The sequence below is a fragment of the Giraffa tippelskirchi genome, chromosome 1 (genome assembly GCF_054371585.1).
Source record: "Giraffa tippelskirchi isolate mGirTip1 chromosome 1, T2T-mGirTip1v1.2.pri, whole genome shotgun sequence".
Lineage (NCBI taxonomy): Eukaryota > Metazoa > Chordata > Mammalia > Artiodactyla > Giraffidae > Giraffa > Giraffa tippelskirchi.
This window is the reverse complement of record NC_137275.1, coordinates 69077253-69094801: the sequence shown is the minus strand read 5'-3', so window position 1 is coordinate 69094801 and position 17549 is coordinate 69077253. Positions and strand designations below refer to the sequence as shown.

General features: G+C 37.5%; 1 protein-coding gene across 14 annotated transcripts in view; it reads right to left on the bottom strand.

Moving 5' to 3' along the window:
- ADGRA3 (adhesion G protein-coupled receptor A3) overlaps positions 1–17549 on the bottom strand; it is a 132016-nt gene that overhangs the window by 25641 nt on the left and 88826 nt on the right. For 9 of the 14 annotated variants that reach the window (XM_081547272.1, XM_081547326.1, XM_081547410.1 and 6 more), the window contains 2 exons: positions 4506–4719; positions 4089–4297 (listed from right to left, as the gene is read on the bottom strand). The exons of 2 other annotated variants lie outside the window; for them this stretch is intronic. In XM_081547272.1, coding sequence (XP_081403398.1) covers positions 4089–4297; positions 4506–4719 — 423 coding nt within the window. The remainder of the gene's footprint in view (positions 1–4088; positions 4298–4505; positions 4720–17549) is intronic. 3 more of the 14 variants (XM_081547593.1, XM_081546711.1, XM_081547049.1) reach the window with 1 other exon arrangement.

Genomic DNA, 17549 nt, shown 5'->3' with positions numbered 1-17549 from the left:
TGAATATCACAGACATAATGATGGGAAAGAAACCAGACACAAAGAGTGAATGCTGTACAATTCCAATTGTATGGAATTAAAGAGCAGACGAAACTTATCTAGTGATACACATCAGAAGGCTATTTCTTCAGATGACAGTGAAAATTTACTAAAGAGAAACATACCAGAGCTTCTGAGTGCTCAAATAAAAGTCTTTATCTTGATGGCAGCTAAACATGTAGGTTCACAGGTAAAAATACCATTAAGCTATATAGTTAAGATCTGTAAACATAGATCAACAGCTCAATTTAATGAAAAAAGGAGAAGTTTTGGTTTCCCTTTGATTATCAATTCTACTTCAGATAATTTATGATACAGATTTTCTAATGTGCAAAGTCATTCTATACACAGAAATTATTAGAAACAAACAATATAGAGGAATGCCCAAATAAATGATAGTGAGGTCATAAAGTAATATTCAGAGACAAAAAAGAAATGAGAAAGCTCTCTAACACTGATAAGAAAGTTTTCAGAAAGGAAATTCAGTAGTGGGATTAAGAAGACATTTGTGGAGTCTGAACTCCATGTCCACACTAACTATCTTTGTCAACCTGGTCATGGTCCTTCACTTCTCTATGCCTTGGTTTCTCCATCTGTAAACTGGGGGTAATAATAGTAGCACCACATTTCATGATGTGGTTATGATGACCAAATAGGTTAATGCAGGTAAAGATTTAAGAGAACCCGGTGCATTAAGTACTTAATAAAAATTAACCACTGCCATCACTACTGTCATATCATCCTAAGAATATCACCAACACAAGGCAGCATCATCAGTGTTAAGATATAGTGTTCCATAGTTATCATCATCCTTGGCATAAGATATACTGCTTCATGGAAACAGGCATGGTTTAGAATGTTGTAGCATGCTACCTTCATAAAAAAATATAAGAAAATAGGATCATGTCTTCATTTTGTTGCAATATACGTGAAAGTCCTTCATAATGTGTAAAAAAATTATTAAGGGTTATCTATTCTACAGAGAAGAGACAATAGAGTGTCAGGAGTTTAATTTCTCACTGTACATTAGTGTTAGAAATAATTCAAACATTTGATCTATGTGAGCATAATACCAACTTAAGAATTATATAAACAATGCTAGCATTCACTTTCAATTACAGAGTAAATGAAACCACAGTTTGCCTTGAAAAAAACACTAGAGATGTAAAAACAAATGAGTGCTCTCTGGTTTCATGTGTTTCTAGGTGAATATAATAACAAAGGAGAATCAAGATATAGTGGTTATTTTATCTTCACTACTGATACCAATTAAATAATAAGTATCACCATGAGCAGTTTGGCCCTCCTCATTCAGTTTTTTTGTTCCCTACTGACTCTACTGTCAATTGGTTACTTCTGATCACATAATTCAAACAAACTCAATTTCTACCTAACTTTTTCCTCTGAGAACTTAGAATATAAATAGCTATTGCAGGATGCCTACTGAACTATGTTACCTGTCTAGAACTATGAATATCTATTTGAGATTTACAAACAAATACATTCTTTTCATTTTCTAAATACACATTTCTTTTTTAAACCACAGCAGGAAAAGCTTTATGAGCTAGCTGCCAATAAAGGAATTTAGACTCGCTAAATAAAATCCTACATTAAAGCAGTTCTCCAAAAAAAATGGGATTTTATCTATTATTCAAAACAGTGTCAGGCAAAGAAAAAAAGATGTTGACTTCCAATTTTTAAAGCTATGTTTTCTAACTCAGACATGACTTTATTTAAGAGTAGGTATAATTTAACTTTGCCTTCACATTTCATCAGCAACTCTAAAAATGCCATACACTAACTTGGACAATTTTGTCAACAATTTCAGATCCTTTTCACCTTCCTACCTCTAGGTGGCACAGTTATATTTAAGAAAAGAAAAAGGATATTCTTTGAAAATAGAAAAAAAAATCTTAGTGCTGTATTTTAGCTTTAAGAATTGTGTATTACATTTTTAAAAAGATTAAAAGTATGAAAGATAAAAGAATAGCTTATTCCTTCAAGAAAAGGATTATACTAATATAAACTGTGGAGAAGAACAGCTAGAAAGTTCAAAAATAGATGTTTTAACTGGTATTAAATAAAAATAGAAGTTTCACATGGTACAGTATCACATCTTAAACACTGAAGCTTATAAAATGCCTTTCGTTGTGTGTCTCCATTTCATTTCTCTTGCCCAACTTTTTCTAGTTAACTACTAAAAAAATTTCAAATGATGCTACATCTCTCTTATTTCTCCTTCAGTACTTCTCAGTTCCACGTTATTTTTAATTGAAACCTGAATGAGAAAGCACTTTCAAACTGAAAGAGTAAATGCTTCATATTTTAATTACTGCTTCAAGCATTCTTTGAAAGCTGACCACAAAACAATAAAATGTGAACTTACAGAAACCAGACTTGGACTTACAGAACTCAAACATCTATTTGTGAAGAGAATCCTATGTGATTAATACTAAACCCAAAAGGAGAGATGATTTACATAAACACAGAGTTTTTTTCCTAGTGTAGACACCACCCACTGTCAGCTGGGTTAAATAACACACACATTAATCTTTCTGCCCTGCTTGATATTCTTCTTACTCCTCTGCCTGTTCAGGACTAGGTAGGTAGCCTAATTTGAGGAGCAAAGAGAAAACCAAAATATAGAGCTGAAGAAAATCTACTCCAATTAAAGCATGCTTCAAGACCATTTCCAGTGAAAATGCTCTTTTCTGGTTTTAAGAAAAGAATAATTCACTTAGAGTAAAATATATCATGTTTCAAGATTATTTGGTGCTTTGATAAAATATTGTCAAGATAACAGATTCAGAGCTGGTGGCAGAAATCAAAATGTAGGCATCCTCACTCCCAGGCTAGCCTCAAGCCATTGCTAAGAAATGTCCTTCATGTTCATCAGTAATTTCTTCCACTCTGCTCTAAATACATGTATACATGCTTCAGGATGTTAGTATCTTAGCATAACTACAATATGCAATAAAAACTAATACAGTTAATTTCATAATTATCAACTCAGAGATCAGATTCACCTAAATGATTCATTAATAAAAAGATATGTTAATAACTAGCTATTTCACAAAAGATTAATAAATACAAAAAAAGTAAATAACAGAAAACATTAACTTGATGAGCATTAAAATTGAAGACATTTGTGTCAGTGCTGCTGCTTGCAGCAACTAAACTGAAATTATCACCATTACTCTAAATACAAAAGGAATCTAAAAAAATTATGATGTGCAGTGGGATAAGGCACTAAATGGCAAAGAAGGAAAATCTCTCACTGTTCATTGTGTGAAAGTGAAAGTGTTAGTTGCTCAGTTGTGTCTGACTCTGCTACCCCATGGACTGTAGCCCTCCAGGCTCCTCTGTCCACAGAATTCTCCAAGCAAGAATAATGGAATGGGTAGCCATTCTTTTCTCCATGGGATCTTCTCGACCCAGGGATCAAAGCCATGTCTCCTTCATTGCACGCAGATTCTTTACTGTTTGAGCCACCAGGGAAGCCCCATTCACTGTGTGAAGAAAGTGAAAGTGAAAGTCGCTCAGTCTTGTCCGACTCTTCACGACCCCATGGACTATATACAGTCCATGGAATTCTCCAGGCCAGAATACTAGAGTGGGTAGCCTTTCCCTTCTCCAAGGGACCTTCCTAACCCAGGGATCAAACCTAGGTCTCCCGCATTGCAGCCGAATTCTTTACCAGCTGAACCATCAGGGAAGCCCTGTTTACTGTGTATCTTTGGGCAAATGAATCACTCTTGATTAAGAGTTGGACAGCATGTTTCCAATTTTAAGGTCAAAGTCTAGTTGAATTGATTGGCTTATAAAGTTTACAGAAAATTCCCGTACCAGATTCAATCCCATACATTTCACTTAGAGTGACTCAATTTCCCTTTAAAATCAGAATGACATCAAATGTCACCTTTGCCTTAATTAAAGGGAGCAATTTACGTTAAAAGTTAAAAAAAAAAATCTTCATTTGAGCTTAACTACACATAAGGAAGAAATTCGAATGCTTAGTGTTTATGCATTAACATTAACAACTGCCATACCATTAAAACTGCATAGTTACTAAGGGAGTAGCACTGAATGGTAGTGATATTTTCATCCGAATAGAGTATATGGCACCCATCTGACTTCCAGCCTCCTTGTCCGTTCAGCAAATCGAAATCCCACTGGGCAGCCACAGCATCTGCTCCATGCGCAATTCGACGCAGCGTCACATTAACGGGGATGTGGTGGGTATCAGTGTTCACACCATCTGGAGGAAATGGGAAATAAAAATATTTCTGAAACAAATTTCATGAACAATTAAATGTCAACATACACAAATGGGCATTCTGCAAATATCTTTTTTTCTCTAGTGACTCATTAAAATGAGAAGGAACAAAAATAAGCATCTTTAGGAACAGGGAATGATCGAGTCATGCTGTCCAGTGACTACAGGAAGACATATGCCACAGACAAACCTATTTTGGTGAGAATCACGGGGGTAACCACTGTACGCCGTTTTCCATCATCAGCCAAATTTGTGGAATTCCCGGTGGCTGGAAAAAGCTTTCCATTGCGGAATGCGATGAGCTGCAGCTTATAGAGAGAGTCATCACTTGGTCTGACTTCTCTTTTTTGCTTTGGTGAGAAAAGGGAAGGAGGAAGCTGAATAGAAGCCTCCACAATAGTGTTCTGAAAATATATTAAAACACAAAAAAAAAACAAAGAAGAGTTGCCATCTTAGTACGTTAAAACCAGAAACATTTTAGACAGTTATGAATACTGTCTAGTTATCTGCTGAATACAGGTCTTAAATATATGAGTGAGATTTAGCAGTTAAAACAATTTATTCATTAAGTGAAATGCCTAAAGATCATATAACAGCATACAACAAAAGAAGTAGAAAATAAAGAGAAATGCAAACTCTATTTCAAAGCATTAAAGTAGTAAACAAGGGATTATTTCAAAGTGAATTTCCCCCTGATACTGTATACTGCTGAAGTAAACAGCATTAAACAGAACAAGGATCTCAGCGATCACTCTGCCTATGAATTTTACAATGACAAAATATGGTGAATGAGCACAAAGGGAGCATATCACAAATGTGAGTATAATTAATTTGGGCTTATGAAACTTTAAGGTGATTTATGCTAGATCCCAACTGTCAAAGAACAGAAGAAATTACACAAAAACATAACAAAACTTTAGACTCAGAAACACATTAGGTGTACAAAAACACAGTCACAAAGAGGAACAAGTGAAAATGCTGGCTGGGCACTGAATGTTCTTCAGATTTCTTTATTAGGGATTTTTAAATTATAAATTATTCACCATTTAATGAAAAATAAATCTGTACATCAAGAAGGCAAATAATAATCTAAAAACTTCCCTATTTTAAGGACTCATCACAGAGCCTTTCTCTTGGCACCAACCTCTCTCTCCAACCCAACGTTCATGATGCCAACAGAATTTCCTCTTCAACAAATCTGTTGTTATTTCAGTTCAAGTAACACCTTGGCTCCCAAATGTTTAGAAAATATGGCCAAAAATTCTTAAGTATGCCATATAATTTGGCTAAAATCCTTGCCTCAAATTCATCTCCTAACACTTCCTACACCACAATCTACGACTGGGCCACAGTGAGTTTATCACTTTTTTGGTGGTGGTGGGGGGGGGAGGGAGACATTGGCGGAAAAATATATGTTTTTTTAATTTATTTTAATTGGAGGCTAATTACTTTACAATATTGCAGTGGTTTTTTGCCATACATTGACATGAATCAGCCATGGGTGTACATGTGTTCCCCATCCTGACCCTCTCACCCACCTCCCTCCCCATCCCATCCCTCAGGGTCATCCCAGTGCACCAGCCCTAAGCACCCTGTCTCATGCATCGAACCTGGACTGGCGATCTATTTCACATATGATAATATACATGACTCGAGTTTATCACTTTTTGACATTCCCTGCTTTTTTTTTTTTCTTTTCTATTTTACTTATTTATTTTTGGCTGTGCTGGCTCTTCATTGCTACGCAGGCTTTTCTCCAGCTGTGGCAAGTGGGGGCTACTCTTTAGCTGCAGTACGAAGACTTCTCACTGTGGTAGCTTCTCTTCGTTCTGGGGCACAGGCTCTAGTGTTCAGGCTTCAGCAGTTGTGCCACATGGGCTCAGCAGTGGCAGCTCCTGGGCTCTAGAGCACAGGCTCAATACTTGTGGCACACAGCTTAGTTGCTCCATGGCACGTGAGATCTGCCTGGATCAGGGATCCAACCTGTGTCTTCAGCATTGGCAGGTGGATTCTTTACACAGAGCCACAAGGGAAGCCCCATCCCCTTATTCTTAAATGCCACTGTGCACATGCCAGTATCTCTGGCTGAAATGCCCCATGATTCTTTTATCTGGTAAGCTCAAACTGGTCAGACCTGATTTTTAGTAAGTTAATTCTGCTGCTACTGCAAAGGATGGATCAGGATGAGAAAGTTTGGCAGCCAAGAAGAGGAGGACTTTGCAAGGTTTTATAAATAGGGCTTTTGGGGGTGATTAATTACATCACTGCTCCAGGTACTGCTGCTCCCTATTCTGGACTCAGGCAGCATTCTGCACACAGCCCAGCATAACTAAAGTCCTCAAGTATCACAATGTAACTGACTGCTCCTCTTAACTAGGGTGACAGAACTTTTGAATGCAGATAATCTCATTTATTTTGGGACTGCCTATGTTAATAATAGTTCCTGGCACTAGCATTAATAAAAGTAGCCCATTGTTTATGAAATTAATGGACATCTGTGTGGCATTTTTAAGGTTCTACTGAAGCAAACGATTGACTTGAGAATTAGTTCTTAACTACTGTGCTTAAAACAGTATTGTAACACAGCAGATAACCACAAATATCTGCTGAAAGGATTTTTGAAGTTTGAATATTGATAGGTAAACGTTACTTTTAAATTGCAGATGACAAAAAATTTTAGTAGAAATATTACATCTAAGAAAACATATAATAAGGTTTCTGCTATTCTCACAAATACAGCTTGATAGGAAAACAAAGATATTATCAATTCATTCACTGACATAGTAAATTTCCATTAAGTATATAAATTTATCCTAAGTATATAAAGATGTATGCCAAAACGGAAAAACATCAATAGATCGATTTAATTAGAAGGTCAAAATCCTGATGAAATGTTACATGCCAGACATTTATTAAAACTTAAGTACTTAAAAGTCCATAAAATAATTCTATTATGAACACAAAATAATGTGAAAACAAAGCACAGCTCTCTGGGAAAGTATTTCTTTTGCTAAATAAAATTAATTTAATAGAGAAAGTCATACTTTACTTTCTAAAAGAGAGCTGAAAAAGGAAATGATAATTACAGTTTCTACAAGTCAAAATTTTTTTCTACACAAATTTAAACTGGCAAAACCAACCTAACAACAACAAATTTAAAAACCTCCGGAATAAGGACAAATCCCTGAGAGATGAGAGCTACAAATTCAAGGCTGTTACATGCTTATAATTTATAAGATATCCTTCAAAGTCTAATAAAGAGTATTGCCAAATAATAATTATAGGTTCCTTGGGGTAGCCTAGGGGAGATGGAAAAGCAAACTTCACCTGTATCAACAATATTTTTATAGTAAATATGTAGCACTTGCATATTTAATCTCTTTAAAAGAAGTACTGATCATTTATTATAGAAAGGTTGTAAGTCTAATGAAAAAATTCACCAAGGAGGACATCCCTGGCAGTTAAAACTCCATGCTTCCAATGCAGGGGGTTAGGGTTTGATCCCTGGGTGAGGAACTATGATTCCACATGCTAGGTGGCATGGCCAAAACTAAGGGACATATTTGATACATTTATTGTGACTATACATTTGCTACTTAGCCAGAAGACAAAAACACAAAGATAATAATTTCATTTAACCATATATTCATTTTAAAATGTATGGATTACAGCAATGGAAACTGATATAAAATATATGAATTATAGCTCCTAAATTAGAAAAGTTTCTTTTCAAAACCTCTGGGAAACCCTCTTATCATTGTTGGTGGGAATGTAAGTTTATGAAGTCACTATGGAAAACAGTATGCAGGTCCCTTAAAGAATTAAAAAATACAGTTTCCATATGATCCAGCAATCCTACTCCTGGGCATATATCCAACAAAACAAAAATTCAAAGAGATACCAGTACTCCTGTGTTTATAGCACACTATTCACAATAGTCAAGATATGGAAACAACCTAAATGTCCAATGAGATGAATTAATAAAGAAGATGTGGTATATACACACAAATGAGATAGTTCAGTTCAGTTGCTCAGTCGTGTCCGACTCTTTGCAACCCCATGAACTGCAGCACGCCAGGCCTCCCTGTCCATCACCAGCTCCCAGAGTCTACCCAAACTCATGTCCATCGAGTTGGTGATGCCATCCAGCCATCTCATCCTCCATCGTCCCCTTCTCCTCCTGCCCCCAGTCCTTCCCAGCATCAGGGTCTTTTCCAATGAGTCAACTCTTCGCATGAGGTGGCCAAAGTATTGGAGTTTCAGCTTCAACATCAGTCCTTCCAATGAACACCCAGGACTGATCTCCTTTAGGATGTACTGGTTGGATCTCCTTGCAGTCCAAGGGACTCTCAAGAGTCTTCTCCAACACCACAGTTCAAAAGCATCAATTCTGCGGCGCTCAGCTTTCTTCACCATCCAACTCTCACATCCATACATGACTACTGGAAAAACCATAGCCTTGACTAGATGGACCTTTGTTGGCACAGTAATGTCTTTGCTTTTAAATATGCTATCTAGGTTGGTCATAACCTTCCTTCCAAGGAGTAAGCGTCCTTTTAATTTCATGGCTGCAATCACCATCAGCAGTGATTTTGGAGCCCCAAAAAATAAAGTCTGACACTGTTTGCACTGTTTCTCCATCTATTTCCCATGAGATAGTACTCAGTTATAAAAAAATAAAATAATGCTATTTGCAGCAATGAGGATGGAACTAGAGATTATCACACTAAGTGAAGTTAAGTCAGAAAGACAAATATAGATATCACTTACATATGAAATCTAAAATATGACACAAACCAACTTACCTACAAAACAGTAACAGACACACACACAAAGAGAACTGACTTAAGGCTGCAGAAAGGGACTAGAGGAAGGATGGACTGGGGATTTTCATGTTAACAGATGCAAACCTTTATATATAGACTAGGTAAACAAGGTCTTTATGTATAGCACAAGAAATTACATTTAATATCCTGTGATAATCATAATGGAAAAGAATATGAAAATGAATACAAATATATATATGTATTGATATAACTGAATGACTGCTGTACAGCAGAAATTACCACAAATTATAAATCAACTATACTTCAATTAAAAAAAAAAAACTTTTGGAAAGACATGTTTTTGGTGTCTAATATCTATTGAAGACTATATGCCGCCCCTGAGGGGAAGAACATGGGATCTGAAATAAGAAAACAGAATTTGGGTCCCAGCGTCACCAGGAAGTAGTGGCTAGACACTGCAAGATTTTGTCTACCCTCTGAGTTGCATTTGTTACGTATACCTAACGACCTTCCTAATAAATAGTTGTGAGGACCAAATGGGATCATAACCATGACAAGCATGAAAGGCAATGAACTGTGCCTGGTGTTTTTATTATTATTTCAGGCACAGCTTGTTATATTGCACTTCACAGATACTGCATTTTGGGGGTGGGAGGAGTTGTTTGCTTTGATTTTAAAAATGGAAGGTTTGTGGCAATCCTACATTGTCAGATGATTAGCATGTTTTAGCAAAAAAAAGTATTTTTTATTTAAAGTATGTACATTGTTTTTTCCCCTTCATGGATCACAACCTTGTCAAGGCAAAGGGGCTTGCATTACTCAATGAAACTATGAGCCATGTCGTGCAGGGTCACCCAAGATGGATGAGTCATAGTGAGAGTTCTGACAAAATGTGGTCCACTGGAAGAGGAAATGGAAAACCATTTCAATATTCTTGCCACAAGAACCCCATGAATAATATGAAAAGGCAAAAAGATGACATCAGAAGATGAACCCCCCAGGTCGGAAAGTGTCCAATATGTTACTGAGGAAGACTGGTGGGCGATTACTAATAGCTTCAGAAGAAATGAAGAGGCTTGGCCAAAGCAGAAATGATGCTCAGCTGTGGATGCATCTGGTGGTGAAAGTAAAGTCCAATGTCATCAAGAATAATACTGCACAGGAACTTGGAATGTTAGGTTCATTGTTGTTGTTCAGTCACTATGTTGTGTCCAACTCTTGAGACCCCATGAACTGTACCATGCCAGGCTTTCCAAGTTAACTGGACATAGTCAAGCAGAAGATGGAAAGAGTGAATATCAACATCTTAGGAATCAGTGAACTAAAATGGATGAGAATGGGTGAATCTTAATTCAGATGACCTACCTACTACTGTGGGCAAGAATCCCTTAGAAGAAATGCAGCAGCCACCACAGTCTGCAAGAATCTGAAATGCAGTAGCAATTTCAAAACAACACAATGATCTTCATTTGTTTCCAAGGCAAACCATTCAACACCACAGTAATCCAAGTCTATGCCCCAACCATTAAAGCCGAAGAAGCTAAAATTGACCAGTTCCACGAAAACCTACAAAACTTACAACTAACGTAAAAAAAAAAAAAAAAAGATGTCCTTTTCACCACAGGGGATTGGAATGCAAAAGCAGAAGTCAGGAGATACCTGAAGTAGCAGGCAAGTTTGACCTTGGAGTACAAAATTAAACAGGGCAAAGGCTAACAGAGTTTTGTCTAGCGAAAACACTGGTCATAGCAAATGTCTTCTTCCAACAACACAACAGACAACTTTATACATGGACATCACCAAATGGTCAATACCAAAAACAGATTGATTATGTTCTTTGCAGCCGAAAATGGAAAAGCTCTATAAAATCAGCAAAAACAAGACCTGAAACTGACTGTGGTTCAGATCATCAGCTCCTTATTACACAATTCAGGCTTAAACTGAAGAAAGTAGGAAAAACCACTAGGCTTTCCAGGTATGACCTAAATGAAATACTTTGTGATTATACAGTGGAGGTGACGAATAGATTCCAGGGATTAGATCTGGGAGACAGAGTGCCTGAAGAACTATGGACAGAGGTTCCTAACATTGTACAGGAACATAGCCATAGCAGAGAACATAGCCATCCCAAAGGAAAAGAAATTTAAGAAAGCAAAAGTGGTTGGGAGCGGATTTACAAATAGCTGAGGAAAGAAGAGAAGTGAAAAGCAAGGGAAAAAGGGAAAGATATATCCAACTGAATGCAGAGTTCCAGAGAAGAGCAGGGAAAGATAAGAAGGCCTTCTTAAATGACCAATGCAAGTAAACAGAGGAAAACAACAGAATGGGAAAGACTAGAGGTCTCTTCAAAAAAACTGGAGATATCAAGGGAACATTTCATGCAAGGATGGGCACAATAAAGGAAGGAAAAATAAGGACTTAATAAAAGTAGAAGAGATTAAGAAGAGGTGGCAAGAATACACAGAAGTACTGTCCAAAAAAGGTCTTAATGACCTGGATAGCCATGATGGTGTCGTTACTCACCTATAGGCAGACATCCTAGAGTGTAAAGTCAAGTGGGCCTTAGGAAGCATTACTATAAATAAAGCTAGTGGAGGTGATGGAATTCCAGCTGAGCTATTTCAAATCGTAAAAGATGACGCTGTTAAAGTGCTGCACTCAATATGCCAGCAAATTTGGAAAACTCAGCAATGGCCACAGGACTGGAAAAGGTCAGTTTTCATTTCAATCCCAAAGAAGGACAATGCCAAAGACTGTTCAAACTACCATACAATTGCACTCATTTCACATGCTAGTAAGGTTGTGCTCAAAATCCTTCAAGGTAGGTTTCAGCAGTATATGAACTGAGAACTTCCAGATGTACAAGCTGGATTTAGAAAAGGCAAAGGAACCAGAGATCAAATTGCCAACATCTGCTGGATCGAAGAAAAACCAAAGGAATTCCAGAAAAACATCAATTCTGCTTCACTAAATATATGAAAGCCTTGATTATGTGAATCACAACAAACTATGGAAAATTCTTAAAGTGACTAGAATATCAAACCACCTTACCTGTCTCCTGAGAAACCTGTATGCAGGTCAAGAAGCAACAGTGAGAACCTTACATGGAATAATGAAGTGGTTCAAACTTGGGAAAGGAGAATGTCAAGGCTATATACTATCACCCTGCTTATTTAACTTCTCTGCACAGTACATCATGCAAAATTGCCAGGCTGGATGAATCACAAGCAGGAATCAAGACTGCTGGGAGAAATATCAACAACCTCAGATATGCAGATGATACCACTCCAATGCCAGAAAATGAAGAGGAACTAAACAGTTTCTTAATGAGAGGGAAAGAGAAGAGTGAAAAATCTTGCTTAAAACTTAACATTCAAAAAACTAAGAACATGACTTCTGGTCTCATCACTTCATAGCAAACAGAAGAGAAAAAAGTGGAAGGAGTGACCGATTTTTTCTTTGGCTCCAAAATCACTGTGGATGTGACTACAGTCATGAAATTAAAAGACGCTTGCTCCTTGGAAGGAAAGCTATAACAAACCTAGACAGCGTATTAAAAAAAAAGCAGAGACATCACTTTACCAAGAAAGGTCTGTATAGTCAAAGCTATAGTTTTTCCAACAGTCATGTATGGATGTGAGAGTTGCACCATAGAGAAGGCTGGGCGCCAAAGAATTGATGCTTTTGAACTGTGGTTTTGGAGAAGACTCCTTAAGAGTCCCTTGCACTGCAAGGAGCTCAAACCAGTCAATCCTAAGTAAAATCAACCCTGAATATTCATTGGAAGGGCTGATGCTGAAGCTCCAATACTTTGGCCACTGGATGCAAAGAGCCGACTCACTGGAAAAGTCCCTGATGCTGGGAAAGACTGAAGACAAAAGAAGGGGGCGACAGAAGATGAGATGGTTAGATAGCATCACTGACTTAAGAGATAAGAATATGAGCAAACTCCAGGAGATAGGGGAGGACAGAGGACCCTGACATGCTTTTAGTCCATGGTGTCACGAAGAGATGGACAGGACTAAGCAACTGAAGAACAACACTATTTTTTAGGCATAATCAATCACACATTTAATAGACCACAGCATAGTGTAAATGTAACTTTTATATGCACTGGGAAACCACAAACTCATGTAACTCGCTTTATTACAATATTTGTTTTACTGCAATTATCTGAAATCGAACCCACAATATTTCAGAGATCTGCCTATATTGTTGTAGGGTGGCAGGTGTTATCTGAAGGCTGGGGAGAGAAAATGCCTTAAAGTAACTGACTTAACCAATAATCATCTAGAACCTCACGTTCTGACTTCCACAGTTCAGAATTAGCTTTAACTTAAATAATCAAAACTGACAAACTATAAACACACATGAAATTAATGTCATCACTGAGCTCTTATCATAAATTCATTTGCATGCATTTTTGCTTATTTAGAATGACACTAAGAAGAACATAGTAAGTATCATAAGGGATGTTAACTCAAATATTTCCACTAGATTTTATCATTCCTTGTGAAATAATCTGGACTCCAAGAACTATGTAATTGATAAAATTTCCTGAAATTCTAATTTTGTTTAAGTCTCTAGAATTTTAACAATAAAATTAGACTGGGTCAAAAGCTAGCTGACTGAAAACAGTAACTTGTTCATGTTTTCTTGACTATCTACTCACTGGATTTTAAACAGATAGATGTTCACGTACATTCTAATTATTTTCTTATGTATAATTAGTTATTAACTGCATTCTACCTTTTGATTATCTCACTGCTGAAAATTAACAAGGATTATGCTTGCCTTTAGAATTTTTTTAACTGACTTCACTAATTAAGTTTGGCCGTTAATTTTTATTCAATGATGTTTATTAGATGTTTCATTCCTCTACTCATGGCACTGTGCAGAATCTGGAGATAAACAATGAAATAAGCCATGGTCCCTGACCTCAAATATTCAAAATTTAGCAAGGAAGAGACAACAACAATAATAAAACAATACAAGCTTAACATTTATTACGTGCTTGTCCTGTACCAGGCACTGTTGTGTATGTCTACATATTTGCCTCATTAAAACCTCTCAATAACCCTTTGAGTTTAACACCACTTCATGATTCCTATGTAAGAGAAAGGAACTGACATTCAGAGAGGTTAAGGTACTTGCCCAAGTTTGCACAGCTTTTAAGTGGGGGAGCAGAACATGAACACATTTTAGTAGCCATATCCTCTAGCCTCTCACTATAACTCAACTCACCAGCATATCAGCTTCTATTTATTCTGGACAATGAACAAAGCACTATGGAACTAACGGCCACAATGAATTCTGTCTGAGGAAAAAAGGAAGCTGCCATCTCAACTGGTTCTTAGAAGAGAGTAACAGGGATCTCCCTGAGCAGGGGGGTGACTGAGGGCATGAAAAGGGGCACATATGAAGGAAGGAAGTGTGAGGATGTACACGACTGGCTTGGAAATGAAAAGGACTTCATTTGGCCTAAAGCCCTTGATGGGATGACAGAAACGTGGGATACATAAAGAAAACCTGATTTCCAAATTCCTGCCAAGAAAAATTTAAAGAACCAATTCCTTCTGGCTACATTAACAACTGAATTCAAAACACCAACAGTTACTAAAAGCTCTTAATATTTAATAAAAAAATAGGCAATGTTTTGTGATGCTAACAAATCTGACTTATGGTACCAACAGTGGAAAGGAAGCATTTGGTAAAGAAAAAATTTAGATCAGGTGCTGAAAGAGTCAGACCACAGGTAATTCAATCTCCAAATAGTTGAATGACTGAGGGCCAGCACTGGAGTTCATCAATGAGGTAAAGAGCAGCTCTGACCTCAAGCAACCCTCAGTCCAGTGCAGGAATAAGCAGCCCACTGGGCCCGTGTGTAACACGCGATGAGAGAGAGATGAGCAGAGTGCTATGGGCAAAGCGAGGAAGAGAAATGAAGATGAGGATGGGAGAGGCAAGGACTGACCAGATGGAATTAGTTAGGATTCTTGAAGGTTACATCTTTCTGCTGGGTGTTATCACAGAACCAAGCAGCTGGGGAAGGGAGGGGAGTAGAGGAGCAGGGATTCTAGTAGAAGAATTAGCATGAGCCTGGCCTAAGTAAAATTGGTCAGTGGTTGGAAGAGACAACAAAGGAAGTTTTCTTTTACTAGACAAGGGCAGATAATGCCAAATTATTAAGTTAACTGACAGCCAGCCTCCTAAATGACATGAAGAATTTATCGTGGGATCTGCAAGGTCATCTCCACGTTGGATCGATCCAGGAATAACATTCACAATCAAACAGTGTGAACAGAGGGGAAGGTCCTATAGGTCCTCGGCTCTGCAGGCCCTTCAGTTGCTAAAGGGTGGACAGATTGGAGAGTGTTCTCAGAAGAAAGACCAGAATGTCAGCTGTGGAGGCACTCAGGGGACTGGGGGTTGGGGGGTAGCACAGCTATTCGCTAAAGGGTAAGGAAGCATTTCAATATTTTACTAACTGCGATGGTTGGATTGGTATGTGTCGGCTGAATACTCCCCTAGGCAGATCAACCTGTATGAAAAGCATGGATATTTTTTAATCAATTTATTTTAATTAGAGGATAATTACTTTATAATATTTTTATGGATTTTGTCATATATACATCAAAATGAATTGGCCATAGGTATACATGTGCCCCCCCCATATTCTGAAACTCCCTCCCACCTCCATCCCCACCCAATCCCTCCAGGTTGTCACAGAGCACCAGTTTTGGGTGCCCTGCTTCAGAAAAGCACCAATTTTTAAGAAGAACCTGGAGACACAGAGACTAAACAGAAGCTCACAATGGTATGGGCAATACAGAATGAAAGTCCAAACTGGGCTGTGATGGTAATAAAGAGAGTAAAGACAGGACAATAGGGATTCAGATATGGGAGAATGGCATGGAAGCATGTTAATTATCATATGTGAAATGAATCGCCAGTCCAGGTTCAATCCACGACACAGGGTGCTCGGGGCTGGTGCATCAGGATGACCCGGAGGGATGGGATGGGGAGGGAGGTGGAAGGGGGGTTCTGGAAGGGGAAAACATGTACACCCATGGTGGATTCATGTCAATGTATGGCAAAACAAATACAATATTGTAAAGTTAAAAAATAGAAAATAAACTAATTTAAAATTTAAAAAATGCAGAAAATAATTCCAGTTAGGCTGGAGGCTAACTGGAGAAAAGCACCAATGCTTTCTAGGAGCTAAAGGCTCTTAGAGCTAAGGACTACCTTTTTATGGGTTTAACTTCATATGCTAGCATGTTCTCCCATCCAAGGGCAATACAATCAATTATGATATGCTCAAGATATCTAGTTAGTCCATTGATGGCATTTTTTTTTTAAAAAAAAGCACAAGCAAAGAGAGTAAAAACTGCCATAATATAAAGTCTAAAATGTAAAAGTTTACATTGTCAATGCAAAAATTTTTAACTGACTTTTGCGTCACGAAGGATATGTTCCTTTTTCACTCAGTGTAAGCATGTCCATCTATAAAGCATGAATAATAGTGTGATGCATCCTTGGTTTCTGGCCACAAGATGATCTTAAAATGATGGAACAGTATGAAATTGACAAATTTAAGAGTGTTCATTTAAAGCTTTCTACTTCAGCAGGTAGAAACTCTCCTTACCCAGAGGGGTAGGTTGTGAAATTGATGAAATGTTGAGTTTCATCATTTTTAATCCCTTCCTACCAACTGTGATCATCTAAGATAGAAGAGTTCATCAGTTTTAAGTGTTCCTCAAAGACACACACCCCTCTCTTGTGGGCTTGTGTGTGATGCTGTTTCGATGCCTTTTGCGGTATGTTTTTACCAATACTACACTCTAAGCAAAGGAGCAGACATTAAGGAGTTGCATTGCTAGGTGCAAACACTTTCCAAGAGCCAAGAGTAATAAATATATCTTGCTAATTTTCCTCTGAATATATGGCATTAAGTAAATATATTATCATTAGACATTCTGATATAGTTGAGATAGCTGTCTTGAACAGTGGGAGAAGTTAAGAGTATTTCTAAATTAGGCAAACTGGCTCTCCTTATGGAGGTCACAAGTGTAGAGCATGACTCCAAACCCACTCCAGTATTCTTGTCTGGAGAATCGCATGGACACAGGAGCCCAGTAGGTTCCCAATCCATGGGGTCACAAGAGTTGGACATAACTTAGCGACTAAACCATCACCACCAGACTAAACCACCAAAGTATGACAAAATATATTAATTCTTCATTTATCCATTCACTCATTCATTCATATTTATTACGCTTCCAGTGTACCAGGACACCTAACACCTATTTGATTCCTATGCAGGCATCAAGACTGGAATGCCTGGAATATTGTTTGCAATATAATTAAGAAATGAACTATGAAAAAAGAAAGTACTGTGTAATTAAAAACCACCAAGAACACAATTACTCATAGCCACACAAAAC